This window comes from Ordospora colligata (assembly GCF_000803265.1).
Source record: "Ordospora colligata OC4 chromosome Unknown contig_02, whole genome shotgun sequence".
NCBI lineage: Eukaryota > Fungi > Microsporidia > Ordosporidae > Ordospora > Ordospora colligata.
Window position 1 is genome coordinate 132,563 of NW_014575406.1, and position 21,188 is coordinate 153,750.

Below are 21,188 nucleotides of genomic sequence, written 5' to 3' on the forward strand. Positions count from 1 at the left end.
GTGATGATCTGAAAATTGGCAGGTATTATAATAGAATAGAATAAATTAGAATAAAGTAAATATTAGAACTGAGAATTTAGATGCCAACATTCATATTGATAAATATTTAAAGTTCATGATCAAAAGACGTTCATATTGATAAATATTTAAAGTTCATGATTAGAAGCATTCTTACGTTCCGATAGACAGGCCCTTGAAATGAATTATATGTACTTGAAGAATCTGTGCTTACAGCAGTTAGAGAGTGGAGAGGGCTATTTGCAGATATTCAAGGACAGTCTGGACAAGATTGTATCTCTGGAGATCCTGAATGCAGTTATTTATCTTGCTATTTGTGATGATGACGAAGGTGCTCTTGGGAATCTACTAGATGTATTTATACGCATGCTAGATGCCAGTGTTGCGTTTTACGAAGAGTTTGAGAAGTCCGACTTCCACATGATTCTGTTCAGGAGGATGCTCAGCCATGTGAATTACACAAAACTACGATGGATCTACAGTAAGATTGAGGCACGAAGAGCATCTACAGTAATTGAAGACATTGAATTTCTTGGACGAAATGTTTACAATTATTGCCTTTACAAGAAGATGTACGGCGATTTCCAATTTGATCTGGAACTGGATGTTACGAGTTTAGATACAGCAGAGCTAGGTGTGTTTCTTGATGTTCTTAGAGCAATATGTATCGATAATAGAGAGAATTTGAGTCTGATTGAGTATCTAAAGCGTATTGCAAAATCTGTGAATGTAGATATTCTGTTGGCCATAGTTGATCCGAAGTGCATAATACACTCTACAATGATTGGAGCTGAAGAGATGTATTTATTGAATCCTGCACAGGTGATAGAACCTGATGAGAGGATGCTTGTAAGAGTGGCTTTATGCAGTGTTAATGCTGAACAGAACAAATGCAAGGTGTGTGGAAATCATGTTTTGAGGAGTGATGCTAATGCACAGAAGTATCTTGATGATGCAATGTGTGCAGAGAAGTATCTTGGGGAGGCTATTCTGGATATTGATGAGCTGTGTAATGCAGTGAGCCATTGTAAAACGTTCAGGTCACATAGAACATTTACTGCATTGCTGAAGCATATATTCAAAATACAGAATAACCTTGAGCATTGCTTTCATTTACGATGGTTTAGAATTGAGGAAAGCAGCAGTGAGGAGAATACAATGATTACGCTTTTGAAGCATGTTTCAGAAACGCTAGGTATTGAGGATCTATCGAATGTTCTAAAGATATTTTCATACACCGATCTCACGCCTAAGGTGACATTTTCTTATTTTGTTGTTTTGTTTAATGGACTTTCAAGACATAGTGCAAATGTGTTTCTGAGAGACGTGATACTGAATGTTGTAATGAGAAGCAAGACAGAGTTTATGAAGATCAGACCAATGATTTTTGAATACTATCTGAGTACTACAGCGATGATGGGAAATGAAGCAATGCAATGTGAGAATCTGAATACAAAGCACAACACTAGTAGTGATTGGAATAAAAATGAATCATGCATTGATTATGCGAATGCGCATGATTTAAGATACAATGAATGCATAGAAATCAGGAATAACAGAAGATTTGAGGATTTTTTCAGACCGCTTGTGCAGTTCTTCTCTGAAGACTGTGAAGTATTCGTGAGGAACAATATGTTTTACATATACCCGGTGGTTTATTCGATACCTTTTTTATATAGATATGTTTCTGATCCTGAGTTTTCACGGATGCATGGCCACTTGCTTGTGGTATCGCTGCTTCTACAGGATAATCCTAACAAGATTCAATGCATGGGATATGAAAGCCATGAATTGATGGAGATGGGTGTAGATGTGATAGCGCCCCTTTTTTTCAACGGGTATTTCAAATACAACGTGCTGGAAAAATTTTTTGGAGATGTGAATGAGTACATCAGTAACAACCTGTCAAAGTTTCTTTTTGAATTGAAGAGGATCTATGTTGAAAGACCGTTTGAACTCAGAGTATGTGTATTTAAGGTAATGAAGCATGTGATAGATGCAGTGAATGAAAGCATGAGCATGGTATCTAACTGCCTTTTTCCATTCATTGAGTTTTTCATAAGGAAGCATGAGGATGAATGTGGAGCTAATTGCAAGAGTGTGTTTATTGAGTATTACTCATCTTTTTTTGATGCAAAGCAGTTTATGAAGAGCATGCCAAGGATATTTCTATACATGGATGTGGAGAAGATAGTTGAATGGAGCAACATCCGAAGGCGAGAAGAGTATTTAGACCTGATATCACGTCTACTTGATGCTAAGGGATATTTTGTGCGAGAGATTGTAACAACAAAAGCTGTTGAGCTTCTTGAGCGGATGTTTATGCAACAGCAGGTTTTGGATAATTGTGTAGTGAAATCTAATATAGTGCATGAAAATGTAGCAAGAGTAAATATAACAGAGGCGGAACATGAAGAAATGTTTGTGAAGAATATGCTGAGGTGTTTTTTTACAGACGAATGCTTTCGAGCGAAGATCGGTGATGTTTACAAGAAGCTCCGAGTGATTGATGAAAAGAGTTCATCTATGATTGGAAGTATATCAAGGAAGTATTTACCTACGGATCCTCTGTGTATTGATTCTGACGTGCCTTATATTGAGTGTAGCCTGGAGTCGATAGCAAGTGTGATGGTGCAGATGTTTTTACTTGATATCAATCCCAGGAAGCAGGATATTTATTTTTTTGTGATACAAGAAACACTGAAGTATGTGAACAAGAAGTTTGACAAGAATGTTGAGAGCATAGTTGAGCAATTTAGAAGCACGCAATACTTTTATGAGCATTTACCTGCACGCTGTGCCGAGAAGATGTACGAGAAGACATATGCATTCAGAAGATTTCTTGAGAATGTGTATAGATGTCTGTTGTATAATCTTGAAGAGCTGAACAAACAAGAATATTTTGACCTTCTTAAGTATGGTTGTTTGCTTGATGAGAGTTTTCTTGAGTTTAACTGCTTGTGCTTGTGTAGGATGTTTTTAGAATGTGGAGATAATAGAATTTTAGAGATCACAGCTGAGATTACTGAAGACCTGGAAGTGGGGATTGATACGATGATTCCAAGGTTTATACTTAAACTGGACAGGTTTTCAGGAAGAAAGTACATTGATGACAAGCATCTGCTAAGGATTGCTTTATTTCTGAAGGAATACTACACGGTGATCCAGGTGGTTGAGAGAATGATCAGAAATGATAAGCACAGAAGCATGTTTGATGTGTTACAGTATGCTTATTATATGATTGGAGACTATGGAAAGGTTATGGGAGTTAGCTCGATGTTTACAAGACCGAATGCAACAAATCTGTTTTTTGGATTTTGTATTGATAGGAACTTTAAAGCAGCAAGAAGATGCCTAGAGCTGATTGACAAGAATGAGGGTGAATATGAAGATGTGAAACAGGAAGAAAGAGTTGATGTTGGTAGATTACTTGAAGAGATTGTTGGTAAATGTGATGATGAGATTGCGGTGTTTGTGGCTGATTGTAAACAGATTGAAAGTGAATTTTGTAGATGGAAAGAATTGAATGGACGATGTGAGCTTTCCAGACATTTTCTAAAGGATTGTGAACTTGTATCTAAGAGCACGAATGTTTTATCAACGCTGGGTGTGATAGCAGGAAGACGGGATCTTGCAGACAACAACATGATGCTTCTACGATGTCACCTGAGCTTGTCTGCTGGTGTGCGTAGCATGGTTGAAAAGGCAAACAGTGGACCTTATGATGAGCTTGCGGATACGATGAGCATTGATAGAAGATTTGAGTATGATGAGCGTAGCCAGCGATTGAGTAGCAATGATAGAGAATGCTTTGAAGATCTTGCATCAATTGGCAGCAGGAGCATTAATGATTGCATAAAAACACGCAAATGCATAAGTAATAGGAATGGGAGTGCTGGAGATACAGGATGTTATGAATCTTTGAATGATTTTGAAAGGGATGTCAGGCTTGAGATGATTAGGAAGTATAGGATTGAAGGGGATGCAACAAGATGTGCACAAGAGATTGGGGACATGCTTCTGAAAAAGGATTGGGCGGTTCTTTATGAGCTTGCAGAGTTGAAAGCAGCACAAGGAAGAATTGGCAATGCAAAGTCTGCACTTAAAAAGCTTTTGGAGCTGTTTCCGATGTCTTCGATGCATTACAAAAGGGCGTTTGTGAGATATACTGAACTGGTTGACACGAAGGCTGCATATGAGCATGCACTGTCAGTGTTAGGAGATTGTGGACGATTGCTTTTACTCGGTGCAAAGCGTTTTGAGAGCACTGAAGCAGTGAAAGCAATGAGTCTGTATATAAGATGTGTTGAATGCGACAAATCATTGTGTGACGAAGCGATTCCGAGGATTTTCCACTTGTTTTCTGAGATGAGCTCGCCAAGTGATACGAGTACGGGTGCACGTCTCCTGAAAGGATTTGTGGAAACGAGCATCAAGCTTCTTCCGCCATATTATAATCAGATTCTTTCAAGACTCAGTCACCCAAACACCGAGGTTGTTGATGAGATTTGTAACGTTGTGTATGTGCTCATGGAGAGCTACCCGAATGAAACATTCTGGAAGTCACTGATAATGGTGAACTCGCAGGTTCTAAACACTAGAAGAAGGATGGACGGTATAATGTCCAGATTGTGCTTAGATAATAAGGTTGTATTTGCAAATATTAAGAAAGTATCTGAGATGCTGATTGAGATTTCAAAGTGCAAGAAGAACAAAATATCGATGGCTACGGACTTTCCTGTGTTTTCAAATATGTTTCCAGCAGGCATAGTTGTGCCAAATACAAATGTGCTTATAAACGGGGTAAAAAATGAGATTGAGGTGTTGAACTCGCTGCAGAAGCCCAAGAGGATTTGTTTTGTCGGTGAGGATGGCAGGATGTATTATTGGCTATGTAAGAACCAGGATGATCTGAGGAAAGACAGCAGGTTTATGGACCTGAATATTATAATCAATAACATGGCGAAGAAGAGAGAAGGTGAAATGTACATCAGGACATATGTAGTCATTCCGTTCAATCACGAAAGTGGAATAATTGAATGGATAGAGGGACTGAATTCATTGAAGGCAATCTGTGAGGAGTACTATGCAAAAGAAGGTGTGTCGATTGCTGATGTGGCACGAAAGTTTGCAAAGAACAAGAGAGTTGGACAGAAGGATTGGATGGAGACGGTGTTGAGGTTTCCGCCGAGATTCTACATGTGGTTCTACAATAACTTTTCCAGCCCTTTCAACTGGCTTTTGGCCAGAAATAACTTTACTAGGACGTATGCAATGATGAATATTGTTGGATGGTTCATGGGTCTTGGAGACAGGCATGCAGAGAACATTATGTTTGACTCGAAGACAGGAGACACAATCCATGTTGATCTGAACTGTATCTTTGGCAAGGGGTATGAAATTTCTGTACCTGAGCGGGTGCCTTATAGGCTTACACAGAATATTGTTGATGCATTTGGCGTGATGAGACTTGAAGGGTTGTACAATGATGCACTTGGTAACACACTGGAACTATTTCTCCACAACAAGAATGTACTTGTATCGAATCTATTGTCGTTTGTATATGATCCTTTGTTTGAGTGGCGAAGGAAATCGATTGAGATGCCGAAGAGGATCATTGATGAGCTGAATGCCAAGCTGGATGATTTAGATACAAGTAGCAAATGCGAAATGCTTAATGAAGAAGCGATGAGTGATGAGAACCTGTGTATGATGTATATTGGATGGCTCCCTTTTATCTGATATGTTTGTATATATCATAGATTGCATGCATGCAAGCATTTTGTATTAATAAAGCTAAGGCCATTATAGATTGTGAATTAGGCACCATGGGAACAATTAAAGTATATGAATGAATAAGTTGATTTAGATGTGTGGATGGTAATATACTGTTTACTTTTCAAAAAGATCCTGGATATCTTCGATGAATCGTTCGTGGATCAGCTTTCCATCTGAATCAAACAATTCGAAAACTGATCTTGTGTATTTGTTTGGGGTAGGCTGAGTGCTGTCATGTACAACAACTGTGTATATTGCATCAGATGCATTGATTGTTGTGGATACTGTCTTACTACCAAATACCATAGACTTTCCATTCCATCTTTCGTAAATTTCCACCAATATGTTTATGACAAAATATGCCACAACAAGCACAGTCATTATGCTCTTGTGCTGCTTGAACTCGGATGTCAATGAGATATAAACAGTTGCGCCAGTGATCGCAGCAGAAACCAGCCCTGTAGAGATCTTGATGTCTGAAGACACTGTTGATTGCTTTGAGTTTTTGACAGTGTCCATGAATTCCTTGATCACATCGTCAAGAATGATTTTCAGACTGTTGAGGCAGTAAACATCACCGACTAGTGGATTCTTGTTGTACTTAGTTTTCAGGATGTCCATTCAGGGTAAATATTTTGTGGATGTTAACAGCATGTGGAGTACCCCAAATGGATTCAGATCCGCAGTCATCTGCATTTTCGTTTTATGATGCAAGTCAGGACACACAGATCAACCTTACACCATCACAGGACGATCTCAGCTCCACATTCACGCCAATGGTGGAAACTGAGAGGGTCAAGGTAGTGTGGGGAACAACAATAGATGTACACGAGACAGCAGAACGGTTCAAGGAGTTTGTGAGAAGGAATAGAAGATATTTTGATGCGATTGAACAAATGGATCTTACTGAAGAGTTTGTGTTTGATCTTGATTGTGCAGACCTTGAGGATGAGCTAAGGCGACAGGTTGAGATGTATCCGCAGGAGGTGCTGCCGATCATGCAGAACTCGCTACAAGAGGTATTTATGGAGAGCTTTCCTAGTTTTAGCCGTCAGATAAGGATTCGTCCGTATGGGATTGGTGATGTGCTTTCAATTCGTAATATTAATCCAGATGGAATTGATCGCCTTATACAAGCAACAGGAATGGTTGTTAGAACGTCCTGTGTGATTCCTGAGATTTCAAGGGCTTTTTTCAAGTGCCTGAGATGCATGAGAGAATGTTTTGTAGAGAGTGTGAAGAATCTGATTGAGGAGCCAAGTAAGTGTGAATGTGGAGGCAGATACACACAGCAGATGGTGCACAACAGAAGCGAGTTTGAAGACAAACAGATTGTAAAGATCCAAGAGCTTCCTGAGGGAACGCCAGATGGAGCAACTCCAATGACGCTTACTGTAGTGTGTAGAAACGAGTTTGTTGATGAGCTTGTTCCTGGCGACAGGGTGAAGATATCTGGGATTTTGAAGGCGACGCCTGTGAGATTGAATCCTGTGATGAAGAAAATCAAGAGTTCGTTCAGGGTGTATGTTGAGTTAACAAACTACAAAGTTGAGAAGCGGAAGAAGAATGAGGATGGATTTATTGCGCAGATTGATGATCTTCGTAGGAGACCTGATGTGTATGAGGTTTTAGCGAATTCTATAGCACCATCGGTATGTGGAATGGACGATGTGAAGAAAGCACTTCTTTTGCAACTGTTTGGAGGCATAAGAAAGGAGCTTGGAAGCTCAAGGTTGAGAGGAGACATCAATGTGCTGCTGGCAGGAGATCCTGGGATATCGAAGTCTCAGCTATTGGGGTTTATACACAGGATATGTGAAAGGGGAATATACACTAGTGGACGTGGATCGAGTGCAGTGGGACTTACGGCAAGTGTATCGAAGGATGTGGATTCTGGACAGTATATCCTGGAATCTGGAGCGCTTGTGCTGTCTGATGGGGGCATATGCTGCATTGATGAGTTTGATAAAATGAGTGAAAATGCAAGGAGTGTTTTACACGAGGTGATGGAGCAGCAGACAGTATCTGTTGCGAAGGCGGGGATAATAACGACGCTGAATGCAAGATGCTCAATCCTCGCGAGTTGTAATCCTATAGAAAGCAGATACAATCCGAAGAAAAGCATTGTTGAGAATATCAACCTCCCTCCGACGCTGATCAGCAGGTTTGATGTTGTTTGTTTGCTAATAGATAAATCTGATGAGAAGCATGACCGTGAAATAGGCGAGCATATTGTATCGATGTATTGCGAGCCTTTGAAGAAGAAGGAAGCTATTGACGTTGTTTTTTTCAGAGCATATGTGAAAGAAGCACAAAGGGTTATGCCAAGATTAACCACGGAGAGTATGAAGGAGCTAACACAATGCTATGTTGATTTGCGACAGTTAGATAATGGAAAGACAATAACAGCAACAACAAGACAATTGGAGAGCCTGGTAAGGCTCAGTGAAGCACATGCAAGAATGAGGTTTTCTGAAACTATTGATTGTGTGGATGTGAAGGAGGCTGAGAGGATTATCAGAGAGAGTCTTTTGATGTATGCAATTGATCCGTCCACTGGGAAGATTGACATGGACATGGTGATGACTGGCAGAAGTGTGTCCAGGGGCAAGATGATGGAAAGCCTCAAAGATGCGATTTTACTGATGGCTGGAGACAAGGCTACTATTGCAGAAGTGGTTAAACATACTAGAGCAGATGAGAAGATGGTTAGGGAAGCATTGGATGAGCTTGTATTGGAGGATAAGATTGTTCTGTCAGTAAATGGAGATTGCTATGAGAAAATAAATACAAATTGATTTTATTATGCGTTTATGTATTTGTAATACAGTTGGATTTGATTCATTACTTGGAACGATGCTTGAATAAAAGTATATTGTGGTTATGTTACTGATGAGTTCTATTGTGATATATCCACCAGCAATAGAATCTTTTCCAAGGATTTATTGATTTATTATCGATTCCTTTGTGACTGTTTATTGTTTGCAGTTGCAAAGCTTTTAGTTTATTGTTGTCTCCAAATAACACAGATTCTTCTATGAGGTTTTCTATGACAGTGATTGCCTTTTCAAGACATTCTTGAGTTTCTGAAGTGATATAGCAGTGTAATGGCTCCATGTGTTTGTCTTTGTATGATCCTCGAATGTATATTCTTGATTTTGTGATTCTTTCAAGTTGTTTCTGTGTAGATCCTTTTGGACCCAGGATCAATCCAATAAAGTTACATTCTGGAAACTCTTGAACAGGAATGTACACCTTACTTGAGAGTAGAGTCCCTGAAATTGAGGTGCTGTGACCGAGTACCCGAGTGTTTATTAATTGTTGTCTTTTAGACTTGAGCCATGTAACAAGGTGTTTATCACTGCTTGATGTGGGATCTGATATTCTTCTGTCTATTTCATCTATTCTTGCATCTGCTATGAGCTTCTTGAGAGTGTCGATGTCTGGCACATCAGGTGGCAGAGTGTTTATACCAGGAGCAGTGAATCCCATGGGAGCGTTGACAAAACATTGTAAATTTTTGCTCCCTGATGGCAAGTATATCGAAATGCAACGAAGTTGTGTTTGTGAAGAATTACTACAATGCACTGTGCAATAAGCCTTCGATGATACAAAATTACTATGTGGATGGCTCTAAGCTAACGATATGCAAGGAGACAGAGAGTCCTGACGAGTGTACTGAGGGATTTATGAAGTATATCAAGAGTAAGATTGAGGGTGTGCTGACTAAGGTACTGGTGTCTCACGTGTCACACCAGAAGATAGATGAGGAGCGGTCGATTGTGAATGTAGTGGGGCAGTTTGTGTATGGCGATAAGACGCAGAGTAGAGTAAGTCACCAATTTATTATTATGAAGATTGATGGAACTGTGTATATCAAGAATGAGATTCTGACCTTTTTGAATGAGGATGTGGTGTATGAAACTGGAGAGGGAAGAGATATAGTTGTTGAGTGTGAAAAGGACAATGTAGTGGAGGGGATAGCAATGGTTTATGGGATGGCAGGGATTGAATCTGTGCGAATTGGAAATGATGGAAAGCTCAGCATAGTCCTTGGAAGTGAAGATGACGTGAGTATTATCAAGAAGAATGCATTGGACTTCACTGAGAAGGGATTTGGATTGAAGTTTGCATTGAGCGAGGGAAAGGAAGATGAATAATGAAAATAAATGGTATGTTTAAAGGATGTTTGGAGACTTATTGATTAATTAAATGATTATTGGAATGAGCAATAATGATGGAAAGTATGGTGAGGATGTGATGAGTAACAATGATGGAGATGTGAGTAGTAATGATAATGAATAACAATGAAGCTTTTGTGGTAATGCAAATAAGTTAACTGAGGAAACCCTGCTTGAATGGAGAAAGATGCATTTGCAAAAAGGTTTGTGGATGCATACAGAAGAAGAAAAGAGCTCCATAACCTGAGAAGGATGGCCTGTGAGAGAATAAACAAAAAGATGGTTGATCAACAAGTGCTTCGAAGAGCAATTGAGAAGAGCAAAGGAATGAATACAAGTGATCTTCAGCAGAGTCAAACTGAACAGGCAGCAATATTTGGAACAGGAGCATACAGATTGTCACTGATTGAGATAGGAAGATTGCCAACTGAGGATCCTGAAAGGTTCCATACGGAGACAGCCATATATCCAATAGGATATGCATGCAGGAAGAAGTATCGAGGGCATGACACATACAACAAGAGATCAAGAGACAGGATTCTTTACATTTGCAGCGTTGATGCGGAGAAAGGGCCTGTGATAACGGCGGATGACGGAAGGGAGTGGCATGGCCCTGGGATGTGGGAGCAGTTTGTGAACAGCATTGGGAATGTGGTTGAGTATAAGAACATGGAGGAGTTTTTTGGATTCATAAATCCTATGCTAGCCAAGAAAATTGAATCTCTTGGAGATGTCTCGATTTGTAAAAGATATATTCCATGGAATAAGAGGGCCAAGCTATCAAGCATGTAGAGTTTGTTGTGTCATGCGATGGATTTATGCTAATGAGTAGTAAATATGTACGGTGTGATTAAATATTTATTGAAAGAATTTATTGAGATTTGGTATTAGAAAGCTACCTTGATGAATAATAAAATGGCCAGGAAAGTAAATACAAATGAAATTATGTATCTGATTGCCTTAACTTTCCATCGTTTTCTACTCATTACTGCATTCATTTCCTGACCAGCCATGGCTGTGTACCTTTCTGCATCTTCGAGATACTGTGCAATGTTGTCGATTGTAAGTCTGGCATCCTGGACTGTGTGGTCGATGTAATCTGCAATCGAGATGATTTCGTAGATGCCTTGTTCAAGTCTAACCATCGAGTTTTGCCTTGCTATTGATTCTATGTGTGCTTCACATGCTGATATTTCTATGTCCAACTCTCTATAAGGCATTATGGTTCTGTATCTGTTAATAAGAAAGGAATATTGTCTTAGCAACCTTGATGGCTGCTGGCAAGACTCAATTAACTTATCACAGAGCTGAACTGCATCCTCAATTGCTACAATGTTTTCTTTGCAAACTGAACCGCTATTCTCAATCTGATTCAGATGCAGTTCAATCTCACTCAGGACTTCAGAAAGCATGTGAGTGCATCAAAACTTCACGTTGTTTACATTTGCTGTTGAACAACTTGAAACCGCATCATCAGTTGATTAAATAAACACCTTAATTACGAACGAGGTGATACAAAACAGCATTCAAAATACATAATCAGCTTGCCATCACTGCAGCATATTCAAATCATATACAACGCCTTTTTTCAGTCTCAGTTTGCACTATTTCAACTAGAACATCGATTGTGATGTCAAAGGCTCTATGCTTGATATTCACATCCTGTCCTCCAGCATCATTAGCAATCAGAGACTTTCGCTTTGATAGCTGCCTGGCATTCTGGAACCACTTCTGAACAGACTTCGGATGCACATTAATCAAAAGCGCAATATCAAATACGCTCTTCGGCGATGGAAACCTCGACATCCTAAATACACTATTCAGAATGCATGTCTGTAACCTTGTCTTCCGGGGCTGCTGCTCAGACACCTGGATTTTATGCATCCAGTTAAGCTTCATCAATCCCAGCGCCGCCTCCAACTCTCTGCATTGCAATCTTCTCCCGCCATCAATCATGTCAGCCATGTATGGGTCTGTATCCAAGACTCAGATCCATTTATGCGTTGATATATTAATTATTAACCAGCATAATCAATAACCTCATAACCTATTAATCATCAACTGTATATCCCCAAATATTAATAATTCATTTAATAACCATTAGATACTTCCCATGTCACTGTCAATCCCACCTTCATAGGCATCACGAACGACAGCGCTTTTTCATGCTCTTAGCACGGCTTGCAGTATCAGTCATCAAACAGCCTGGATAAACGCCATTCCATCTTCCATCAGCATTCAGATCTCTTCTGCTTGGTGAACGGCATCATATTGAACACAAATAATGCATCACAGTAATAAAATCCAATCCTTTCAAACTGGACAACCTCACCATGCTTCACATGCATCGCTGCAGACTCCACATACCAGTAATCTCTTTTCATTGAATCTTTATTGAATCGCTCTGCAAGATCCTCGCTTTCCACTTCATTCATCAGGCTTCCATACTCCACAAACTCTGCAATCATGCTTCCCTTCTTTGATATCCATGATATCTTGTTCTTTGTCGTTTTGAAATCTCCCTCAAGATGCAGTTGAATCACCATCTTCTTTATCACTCCATCTTGAATCGTTTTGCTTTTAACTATTGCATTTCCCCAGTTCATCAACGTAAATTCTTCTTCTTTTTCTAAAACCTGTCCATCCTCCTGTAAAAGCAAAATGCTTTTCGAATAGAAAACTTCCTTCATTCCAAGTTCTGTATTCTTCTTGTGCAATGGTATATGCATTGAATAATCATCCGTACCTTCTACTTCCACTTCAATCACATCCTTGTGCCTTACACACAAATACCTTGGTGCAACAGGATCTGCCTTCTTCTTGTTAATCGCCCATATCTTGTCCCATGATATTATTGAGCTTTTCTGAGACATCCCCTGCATCAGAATATACTCCCTCAGCGCCTCCATGCTCATCCCAAGTCTTCTTATTCCTGATATTGTTGCAAGCCTCGGATCATCCCATCCACTAACAAATTTATTCTCAACATAGTACTTGAGGCTTCTCTTGCTCAAAACAGTGTTCTCAAAGCTCAGTCGCGAAAAGTCGTGGATCTTTGGCTTGTTCTCAAGTTTAAGATTCTCAATAAACCAGTAATACTGTGCATTCCTGTCACGATACTCATTTGCTCTCAGCGACAGCGTCACCCCCTCCAGACTGTCAACAATTGGGCATGAAAAGTCATATGTTGGATACACTTTATACCGTAACCCAGTTCTGTAATGCTCACTATGGCACACTCGGAATATCACAGGATCCCTCATCGCCTTGTTCACATTCGACATATCCACTTTTGCTCTAATGCAATATCCTCCTGCATTTCCTGCAATCATCTCCTCAAACACCTTTCTGTTAACTTCAATGCTTGTATTTCTGCACTGAGACTCAATTCCTTCTCCTCTTTCTTTCCTCATCTGCTCCTGTGGTGTGTTATCTGCATATGCCTTGCCTTCTTCAATCATGAAAAATCCATACTCAATAATCCTATCAAAATAATCACTTGTATGCGACACTGTATATTCTGTTATCCCAAGCATTCCAATATCTTTTAAAATCCCCTCCTCAAACTCCTCACGCTCTTTTTCAGGATTTGTATCGTCAAACCTCACAATCAGCCTTCCTCCATCCTTATTTGCAAAATACCAGTTCAGCAGCACTGCTCTAGCATGCCCTATGTGCAGTCTTCCATTCGGTTCAGGTGGAAACCTTGTTACTGCCTTCACAGAAGACGCGTCTATTTCAAGATTCCCTTGGTCACCCTTAAATGCCATATTGAAGTCCTTCAGTAAATTCTTGTTTGTTTTAAATTGCTCTGCATATAGCTCACACACATTTATGAAGTTTTGCATCTTGTTCTTATCTTTAATTGCCTTATTCATCACCTGATTAATGTTGATCATTCCAAAAATGATATCTTTAAGCTTATCTGATTCAATTCTCTTCACAAATGGATCTAAACACTCTAGGAACTTTATTCCCTCCTCAATAGAAATCGATAAAGCATATGTATCTAGCACACTTATCAACCCACTAGGTACATGCTCCTTAGGAATACTGTTCAGTGCATTCGCATATACTGGTGGATCAAACGCATCAATTCCGTACTTTTTGTTCAAGATAAAGTTTATAAGCTCTTCTTTGAGTTCTCTCTTCTCCATGCTTAATGGGCTAAAAATATTTGTCTGCCACATCTGAGATGCCTGATGCATGTATAAATATGCACTTGAATCTTTCATAGAATACACAAAGTTTATGCTCATTATGCTAAAACATGGAGTCTCATGATCTTAAATGCATTACTATGCCATATAGCATGTATATTTCTATCATTCGCATGATTATGCACTTTGCATTGATACATCTATAATATACAAGTATTTTGTTCAGGTGCGCATAAACTTACAAACCCATGACAGGAAGAGTTCTGTTCATCGACTTTTGCAAAGTGTTGGAAAGAATCAGTCTGACTTCAAAACGCCTAGAAATCCAAAAGATTTTGACTGATTACCTCAAGGACATTCACAGTAATGCTTCAGAAGCATTGGTTGCTGTTTTGTATCTTTCCACAGCCACTGTGTATCCAGAGCATTTCAATATTGAACTGGGAGTGGGAGAAGGCATGTTGATGGGAATTGTTGCTGAATACACTGGTAAGTCGATTGCTGGCATTAAGAACGAGTATTCGAAGGAAGGAGATCTGGGAGTTGTTGCAATGAAGTACAGAGTGTCACAGTTATTTATCTCGCAGGTACAGCTAGATGTACAAATAGTGTTTGATGGATTAAGAAGAGTTGCTAAAGAACAAGGCACAAAGTGTGTCTCAGTGAAAAAGATGATAATTCTTGGGATAATGTCGAAGTGTTCACCTCTTGAAGCAAAGTATCTCGTTAGGCTTATAGAAGGAAAGCTCAAGATTGGGCTGGCATTGAAAACTGTGTTGATAAGCCTTGCAGGTGTGTTTTTAGAAGACATGGCATACGAAGTCAAGTCTGCATTTAACCGACAGCCTGACATCGGAAGACTAGCGGAGTGTATTATTGAGCATGGAATTACAGGCCTTAGAGAAAATTTTCAGGTAACACCGGGAATTCCACTGAAGCCGATGCTGGCGAATTCATCGAATGGAATAACAGCAGCATTCAAAAAGGTTGAGGGGTTTGAATTTATCTGTGAATACAAGTATGACGGAGAACGGATTCAAATACATAAGCATAGAAGCAAAGTGGAAACATTTAGTAGGAATTCGGAAAACAGCACTGAAAAGTACCCGGATCTGATGGAAGTGTACGATGTGTGTTCAAAGGACTTTATTGTTGATGGCGAGGTGGTTGCGTATGACATAAATGAGAAGAAGATCCTGCCATTCCAGACATTGACAACAAGAAAGAGGAAGAGAGTTGATGAGAAGAAGATTGATGTGCATGTATGTGTTTTTGTGTTTGATTTGATATACTTCGATGGAAAGTCTTATGTTGACGAGCCGCTTGAGAAGCGAAGAAGCATCCTCCACAATGAATTCAAGCAAATTGAAGGCAAGTTTTGCTTTGCAGAGTCTATGGATTGTAAAAAAGCTGAGGATGTGGAGCAGTTTTTTGAAAAGTCTGTTGAAGGAAGTTTTGAAGGTATAATGATGAAGACTCTGGGTACAGATGCCGTGTACCATCCGTCGCAGAGAAGTAATAAGTGGATCAAGATCAAGAAGGATTATCTAGAAAACATATCTGACTCATTGGATTTAGTTGTTATGGGAGCATACTATGGAAAAGGGAAGCGAACAGGATGGTATGGTGGGTTTTTGCTTGGTGTATACAACGACGAGGAAGATAAGATTGAGAGCCTGTGTAAGATAGGAACTGGGTTCGGAGATGCGTCTTTGGAAAGTATATATGAGCAATTGAATAATAGTTTATGTACAGCACCGAAGAACTATGTATATAAGGACAGTGTCAAGCCTGATGTATGGGTAGAAGCCAAATATGTATGGGAAGTTAAGGCAGCAGGCATCTCAGTCTCACCAATATACTGTGCTGGCGCAATGGATGGAAAGGGAATGTCTCTGCGATTTCCAAGGTTTGTGAGGGAGCGAAGAGATAAGGAAGTTAAGGATGCGAGTACGTCTGCACACATAAGGCAGATGTATCTGGATGCAAATGTTGAGGACTCTGAGGAGATGTTCTGAGAATGCACTGCTATACCTGCAATGATTGAAATGCATGAGGCATGACAGATGAGAGGGCCTGAAAAATTTATGTTATGTTTAGACTCACCCCATGGACCAAACAGAAGTCAATTACAATAATGGCCATGAGGTAGATGAAGGGATACGCCCTGAGCTGATTTTTGATTCAAGTGGGTATTATAGATCCACGATTACAGCTATTCCAGATAAGGATGGCGCTCTGAAAGTGTCTGGAATTCCATTTGTTGTGAGCGTCAACCTAGAGAATTATGAGAATGAAAATGTTCCTTTATGTGATGGAGAGATCGTGCGATGTGAGTATTGCAAGTCGTACTTGAATCCATTTGCTGAAATTATTCCACCAGGACTGAAGTGGAAGTGCAATATTTGTTTAAAAACGAACGATTTGGCTATGGCGTTCCAGGTAACAAGCAGAAGCTCATCAGCGGGCGGAAGCATGTTTGATCCACGTGCTAATGCAGTATGCAATCGAGACTATTCAGGCAGGATTGAATTGAGAAGCATGGTGTATGAGTTGGAAGCGCCACCAAATTACTCACTGAAGACGCCGTCACCGCCATTGATATGTTTTTTGATAGAGGCCACGTTTGAGTGTATGAAGTACAGGACGATTGACTCAATTGTGAGGAGCATTATTGATGGATTGAATCCGGGGTCATTTGATGCGAGAGCAAAGATGATGTTTATGTTTTTTGACTCTTCGGTGTATCTTCTGAGGCAAGATGGGGACTTCACAATTATTTCAGATGCATCTTTTATTCCATTCTTTGTTGATGATGAGTTTCTGTTTCCACTAGGACATTCGGTAGATGCATCAAAGCTGAATGCATTTTTCTCAAGTAACAAGTCGACCAGAAATAACTACGGAGATGCGATTAGAATAGCAGAAAGTATTATTGGGCCGAATGGCGGATGCATAGTTTCGTTTGTGACGACGCATCCTAATATGGGGCCTGGTGTTGTCGAACCGTCTCAAAGTGGATTAAGGTGCAGGTCTGTGTTCTACAAGGAGATGGCTGCTCTGCTGGCAAAGAAGTCAATTTCAATGACGCAGTTTTTATTTCCTCGTCTAGGGATCGATCTTCCGACGCTGAGTGTGCTTAGCAAATACACAGGAGGGATGCTTTATTATTATCCAAACTTTGATGGCGCAGATCCTATATTTGTTACAAAGCTTGCAAACGATCTGGCAGCTCATCTTGATCTTGATATTGGGATGTATGGAATGTGCAGGATCCGGGCAAACTCGTCTGTGTTTATCAAGGAGTACTTTGGGTCTTTGCACCATAGATCGGCAGATTTGCTTTCATTTTCAACTTTTTTCCCTCCGCATACCTTTAGCTTTGAGGCTGAGTTAGTCAAGGAAGATGGATCAAAGGGTGTGTGTTTCCAGGTTGCGATTCTTAGGACACTTAGAACTGGAGAGAGACGAATTAGGGTGGTTAACTTCTACATTGATAGGACACTGGCTTCTATCTATACGATTGTGGACTGCTGTGCAATAGCACATGCATTTGGAATGAAGGCGTTTTTCTTTGAGTCTAAGGAAAGAGGAGGGGGAATTGAGTATTTGAACAAGTGTATAAGGGAGATAGTGAAGGCATATAAACAGCATTCGAACACAACAGCGATGTTACCACAGTCTCTTGAGATGCTACCCATGCTTGTTCTGTCCTTGTGTAAGTCGATTCCATTAAGACCTGCATCATACACGCCTGTAGATTATAAGTCCTATTACACATATCTGATCAGCAACTCGTATCCAAAGCTTGTGGATGTGATAATATATCCTACGCTTATTGCATTGCACAGGCTTGATGTGCTGCAGCCATTGAATCTTACACTCAACTGCCTAGAAACTAACGGGCTGTATCTTCTGGACACAGGAGTCACAATATTCTTCTTTGTTGCCAGAGATTGCGATCCGTCGCTTCCAGAGCTGCTTTTTGATCCATCGATGGGATCTGAAAGATTTATCTTTGATCCTGAGCGGAATGAGTTCAGTGATGCAGTTAGTGAGATAGTCCGCAGTTTGAGGAGCAATAGGTACCTTACGCCTAGTTATGTGCTTGTGAGGGATGATGGAAAAAGCAGCATATACAAGGATATATTCTTCACGTATTTTGTAGAGGATGAGCTATATGGGCTTCCGTCGTATGCTAAGTTTTTGGAGATGTTGAAGAGTCAATAAAGTTTGTGATGGAGTTGTTGTTGATTTATGAGTGTTTAGGAGGTTTGTATGATGCCCCGATGCAAAGGGAGCTTGAGGTTGTAGCAAGTAGATTAAGAAAACTTGCAATATCTGAAGGGCGTGATGAATATCAGATGCTGGTGACGAATGCAGATAGATATGACAACAAGATTGAGATATTTGAGCTTCTCGGAAGGAAGTGTAATGCACTCTCTGAGGTGATGCCTTTGCTGTTTACGTTCTGTTCGAAGCTTAGTATTGATGACGAGCACTTGCTTGGAAAGATAATTGACTTTATGCGAGGATGTAAGGATATCAATTCGCGTGAGGAGTGTGAGTGGATAATTAAGATTTTGTTTCTTATTGTTGAGATGAGTAAAGAGAAGAGGAAGGGTTCTGGAATACGACTGAAGCTTACAGAGTGCATCAAGATATATGGAGAAAAGACTGGGATAGTAAGCCATCTTATTGATTTGATGAGCAGCAAGAGCGGAGGAGATACAATATGGCCGATACTTGAGTCTACTCCGTCGATATGTGGAGAGTTTGTTAGAGCTTGCATGAACCAAACTAGTCAAACTGTGCAGAAGAATCTGTCTGTTTTATTGCCACAGCTGTCTGAAAGGCACGCAGAACTGTTCTGTGATTATGAGAAGTTTGATGAGTTCTGTGACTCTGAATACTTTTTTATGCGAAGTTGTTTTCTTGAGGTTTACATGAATCTTGTTGGGTATTTCAAGACGAATAGAGATGTTGAGAAGATGAATGATATTATTGATCTGATTGTAGAGAGGATGTCAGATACGTACTTTCTTGTGAGACAGAAGGCGCTTCATATACTTGGAGCGCTGTTTGAAAGGAATTCGATATCGATTGGAAAGCGAGCGCATGTGATTGATGGTGTATGTAGTCGAATACTGGATAAGACGGTTGCAGTAAGAAAGCGAGCAATTGGATTGTGCTGCAGTGTACTGGCAAACCATCCGTTTGTGTCTGAGCAAACACTTGAGAAGAGAGCAGTAAAAGACATTAAGGACGAATGTGAAAGAAGATATTACGAAGATCTGAATGACTTCCATGATTCGATGAAGAAAGCGCAAAAAAGCATTATGGAACTGCTGAGTGGAGATGTTAGGACAGAAGCAGGAGATTGCATCGAGTTTATGAAGCTTGCACTGCACTACGGAATAGAAGGCTCTGACAAAGCATTCAGCCAGATATTCAGGCTTGTATGGACACGTGAAGTGGATTTATTAGCACAGTCATTTAGAGATCTGCTTATACAGAAGAAACAGAACGGAATGCATGCATTTGTATTTCTGAAGAGATTTGTAAGGCAATGTGGAGACTACTCGTTTGAAAGGATCCTTAAGGAGCTGTATAGAAGAGGATATCTGGAGAAAAGTTTTACAAATGAATTGAGAAGTGTGTTTATGCAAGGATCTTATTTATTTGAGTCATCGTATTTACTGTTACACACGAGCAAGCCTATATCAGTAGATAGTTTGCGTGAAATGCTGATATGCACTACAAATATGCTTTTTTCTAGCAAAGGAGAAGATGAACTAGCAACCATGCTGAGTGTTTATAAGAATGTGATTAGAATTAGGACAAGGCAGAAGGTAGATCCTGCAGACGAGATTATTACTTTGATGATTAAGAACCTGACAAAGATGGTTTTTTTTGATCATCAGGTTGTTGAAATGACTGTGGATGCAATATATGGGTTGAGTGCACAGCCAGAGATAAGCAGTGTAGCATTAATTAAGGGTATTTGTAGTGCAAGCAAGGGCGGAATGAAGATTGTTTGTGCAGTCGGATGTGTAGCAATACGACATATGCAATACCTGGAAGAGTTGGAGAAGCTTGTGAAAGCAAAACGAATAAGTGTTAATGTCGACAGGTCTGTGCTCACACCTGAGATTACAGAAAGGAGAAAAAGCATTAATGCATCTAGACTGAGCATTAGCATGATGGCTAATGACGAAGGAAAGGTGGATGGAATACCACGAGATATTGAAATTGAGATAAACAGCAATATTTCTCCAAAGCTTATGGATAGAAGCGAAGAGGAGATCTCTGACTTTTTTTTCTATGTTAAGGAGAAAGAAATGCTATATGGTAACAATAGTGTTATTTGCATGTTCAAGAAGATGATTGAAGAGATGTGTGTATCTGAATGTGATGATGCAAAAGTTGTCGCATACACTGCTCTCTATAAACTAATGTGTGTTAGCTTTGAATATTTCTCAAGTCATTATCAAGCATTTATTGCATCGATGAAGCATTTAGATGCAAGAATTAGAGCTAATGCAATTGTTGCGATGAGTGATTTCCTGCAGAACTACAACACAGCTGTTGAAGGTGATTGTGGTTTGCTGATTGATGCGCTTGGAGATACAGACATCGATGTGCGAAAGAATGCTTTTCTGGTGATTCACACTCTTCTGACAAAAAATTTTATTAAGATTAAAGGATATGGAAGCAGGCTTGTTGCCTTACTAGGTGATGATGATCTGAGTATGAGACGAATGGCGGAGAATCTACTTATACAAATATCTAAAAACGAGACGACTATTGCAGCATTGTTTTACGAAGCTGTTACTGCACAAGATGCCATGCTGATGCAGCATATTGAGTTTCTTACGGAGTTGATTGGAGAAAAGGTAAAAGAAAATTTGTTTGCAAAGATATCAAGATCCAAGGTTCATCCTGATCTTTTGAAGCGCATCCATGATGCTTTCTGTCTTAATTCAAAACTTACAGAAGATTTACCTTTAAACCAATAAGTATATCAATAAAATATCTGTTGAAGCATTTG

General features: G+C 39.8%; 12 protein-coding genes across 12 annotated transcripts; 7 read left to right on the plus strand and 5 right to left on the minus strand.

Annotated features, from left to right (window-relative positions):
• Nucleotides 1-198: 198 nt before the first annotated feature.
• Nucleotides 199-5,760, plus strand: M896_021090 (protein kinase domain-containing protein; the record flags this gene model as incomplete). Its single annotated transcript, XM_014708827.1, has 1 exon — nt 199-5,760. The coding sequence occupies one exon, from the start codon at nt 199-201 to the stop codon at nt 5,758-5,760; it is 5,562 nt and encodes a 1,853-aa protein (XP_014564313.1).
• Nucleotides 5,761-5,910: 150 nt separating this feature from the next.
• Nucleotides 5,911-6,417, minus strand: M896_021100 (microsomal signal peptidase; the record flags this gene model as incomplete). Its single annotated transcript, XM_014708828.1, has 1 exon — nt 5,911-6,417. The coding sequence occupies one exon, from the start codon at nt 6,415-6,417 to the stop codon at nt 5,911-5,913; it is 507 nt and encodes a 168-aa protein (XP_014564314.1).
• A 47-nt stretch (nt 6,418-6,464) lies between these two features.
• M896_021110 (DNA replication licensing factor) lies at nt 6,465-8,594 on the plus strand (the record flags this gene model as incomplete). The annotated part of the gene is made up of 1 exon (XM_014708829.1): nt 6,465-8,594. The coding sequence occupies one exon, from the start codon at nt 6,465-6,467 to the stop codon at nt 8,592-8,594; it is 2,130 nt and encodes a 709-aa protein (XP_014564315.1).
• An 88-nt stretch (nt 8,595-8,682) lies between these two features.
• M896_021120 (uncharacterized protein) lies at nt 8,683-9,288 on the minus strand (the record flags this gene model as incomplete). Its single annotated transcript, XM_014708830.1, has 1 exon — nt 8,683-9,288. One exon carries the CDS (start codon nt 9,286-9,288, stop codon nt 8,683-8,685), a length of 606 nt encoding a protein of 201 aa, XP_014564316.1.
• Nucleotides 9,289-9,326: 38 nt separating this feature from the next.
• On the plus strand, nt 9,327-9,956 carry M896_021130 (nuclear transport factor 2; the record flags this gene model as incomplete). The annotated part of the gene is made up of 1 exon (XM_014708831.1): nt 9,327-9,956. One exon carries the CDS (start codon nt 9,327-9,329, stop codon nt 9,954-9,956), a length of 630 nt encoding a protein of 209 aa, XP_014564317.1.
• Nucleotides 9,957-10,154: 198 nt separating this feature from the next.
• Nucleotides 10,155-10,769, plus strand: M896_021140 (uncharacterized protein; the record flags this gene model as incomplete). The annotated part of the gene is made up of 1 exon (XM_014708832.1): nt 10,155-10,769. One exon carries the CDS (start codon nt 10,155-10,157, stop codon nt 10,767-10,769), a length of 615 nt encoding a protein of 204 aa, XP_014564318.1.
• Nucleotides 10,770-10,864: 95 nt separating this feature from the next.
• M896_021150 (uncharacterized protein) lies at nt 10,865-11,389 on the minus strand (the record flags this gene model as incomplete). The annotated part of the gene is made up of 1 exon (XM_014708833.1): nt 10,865-11,389. One exon carries the CDS (start codon nt 11,387-11,389, stop codon nt 10,865-10,867), a length of 525 nt encoding a protein of 174 aa, XP_014564319.1.
• A 157-nt stretch (nt 11,390-11,546) lies between these two features.
• Nucleotides 11,547-11,933, minus strand: M896_021160 (homeobox domain-containing protein; the record flags this gene model as incomplete). The annotated part of the gene is made up of 1 exon (XM_014708834.1): nt 11,547-11,933. One exon carries the CDS (start codon nt 11,931-11,933, stop codon nt 11,547-11,549), a length of 387 nt encoding a protein of 128 aa, XP_014564320.1.
• Nucleotides 11,934-12,208: 275 nt separating this feature from the next.
• On the minus strand, nt 12,209-14,134 carry M896_021170 (tRNA synthetase class I; the record flags this gene model as incomplete). The annotated part of the gene is made up of 1 exon (XM_014708835.1): nt 12,209-14,134. The coding sequence occupies one exon, from the start codon at nt 14,132-14,134 to the stop codon at nt 12,209-12,211; it is 1,926 nt and encodes a 641-aa protein (XP_014564321.1).
• A 251-nt stretch (nt 14,135-14,385) lies between these two features.
• On the plus strand, nt 14,386-16,155 carry M896_021180 (DNA ligase; the record flags this gene model as incomplete). The annotated part of the gene is made up of 1 exon (XM_014708836.1): nt 14,386-16,155. The coding sequence occupies one exon, from the start codon at nt 14,386-14,388 to the stop codon at nt 16,153-16,155; it is 1,770 nt and encodes a 589-aa protein (XP_014564322.1).
• Nucleotides 16,156-16,246: 91 nt separating this feature from the next.
• On the plus strand, nt 16,247-18,367 carry M896_021190 (Sec23/Sec24-like protein; the record flags this gene model as incomplete). The annotated part of the gene is made up of 1 exon (XM_014708837.1): nt 16,247-18,367. The coding sequence occupies one exon, from the start codon at nt 16,247-16,249 to the stop codon at nt 18,365-18,367; it is 2,121 nt and encodes a 706-aa protein (XP_014564323.1).
• Nucleotides 18,368-18,426: 59 nt separating this feature from the next.
• M896_021200 (chromosome condensation complex Condensin) lies at nt 18,427-21,156 on the plus strand (the record flags this gene model as incomplete). Its single annotated transcript, XM_014708838.1, has 1 exon — nt 18,427-21,156. One exon carries the CDS (start codon nt 18,427-18,429, stop codon nt 21,154-21,156), a length of 2,730 nt encoding a protein of 909 aa, XP_014564324.1.
• Between the last annotated feature and the right edge of the window lie 32 nt (nt 21,157-21,188).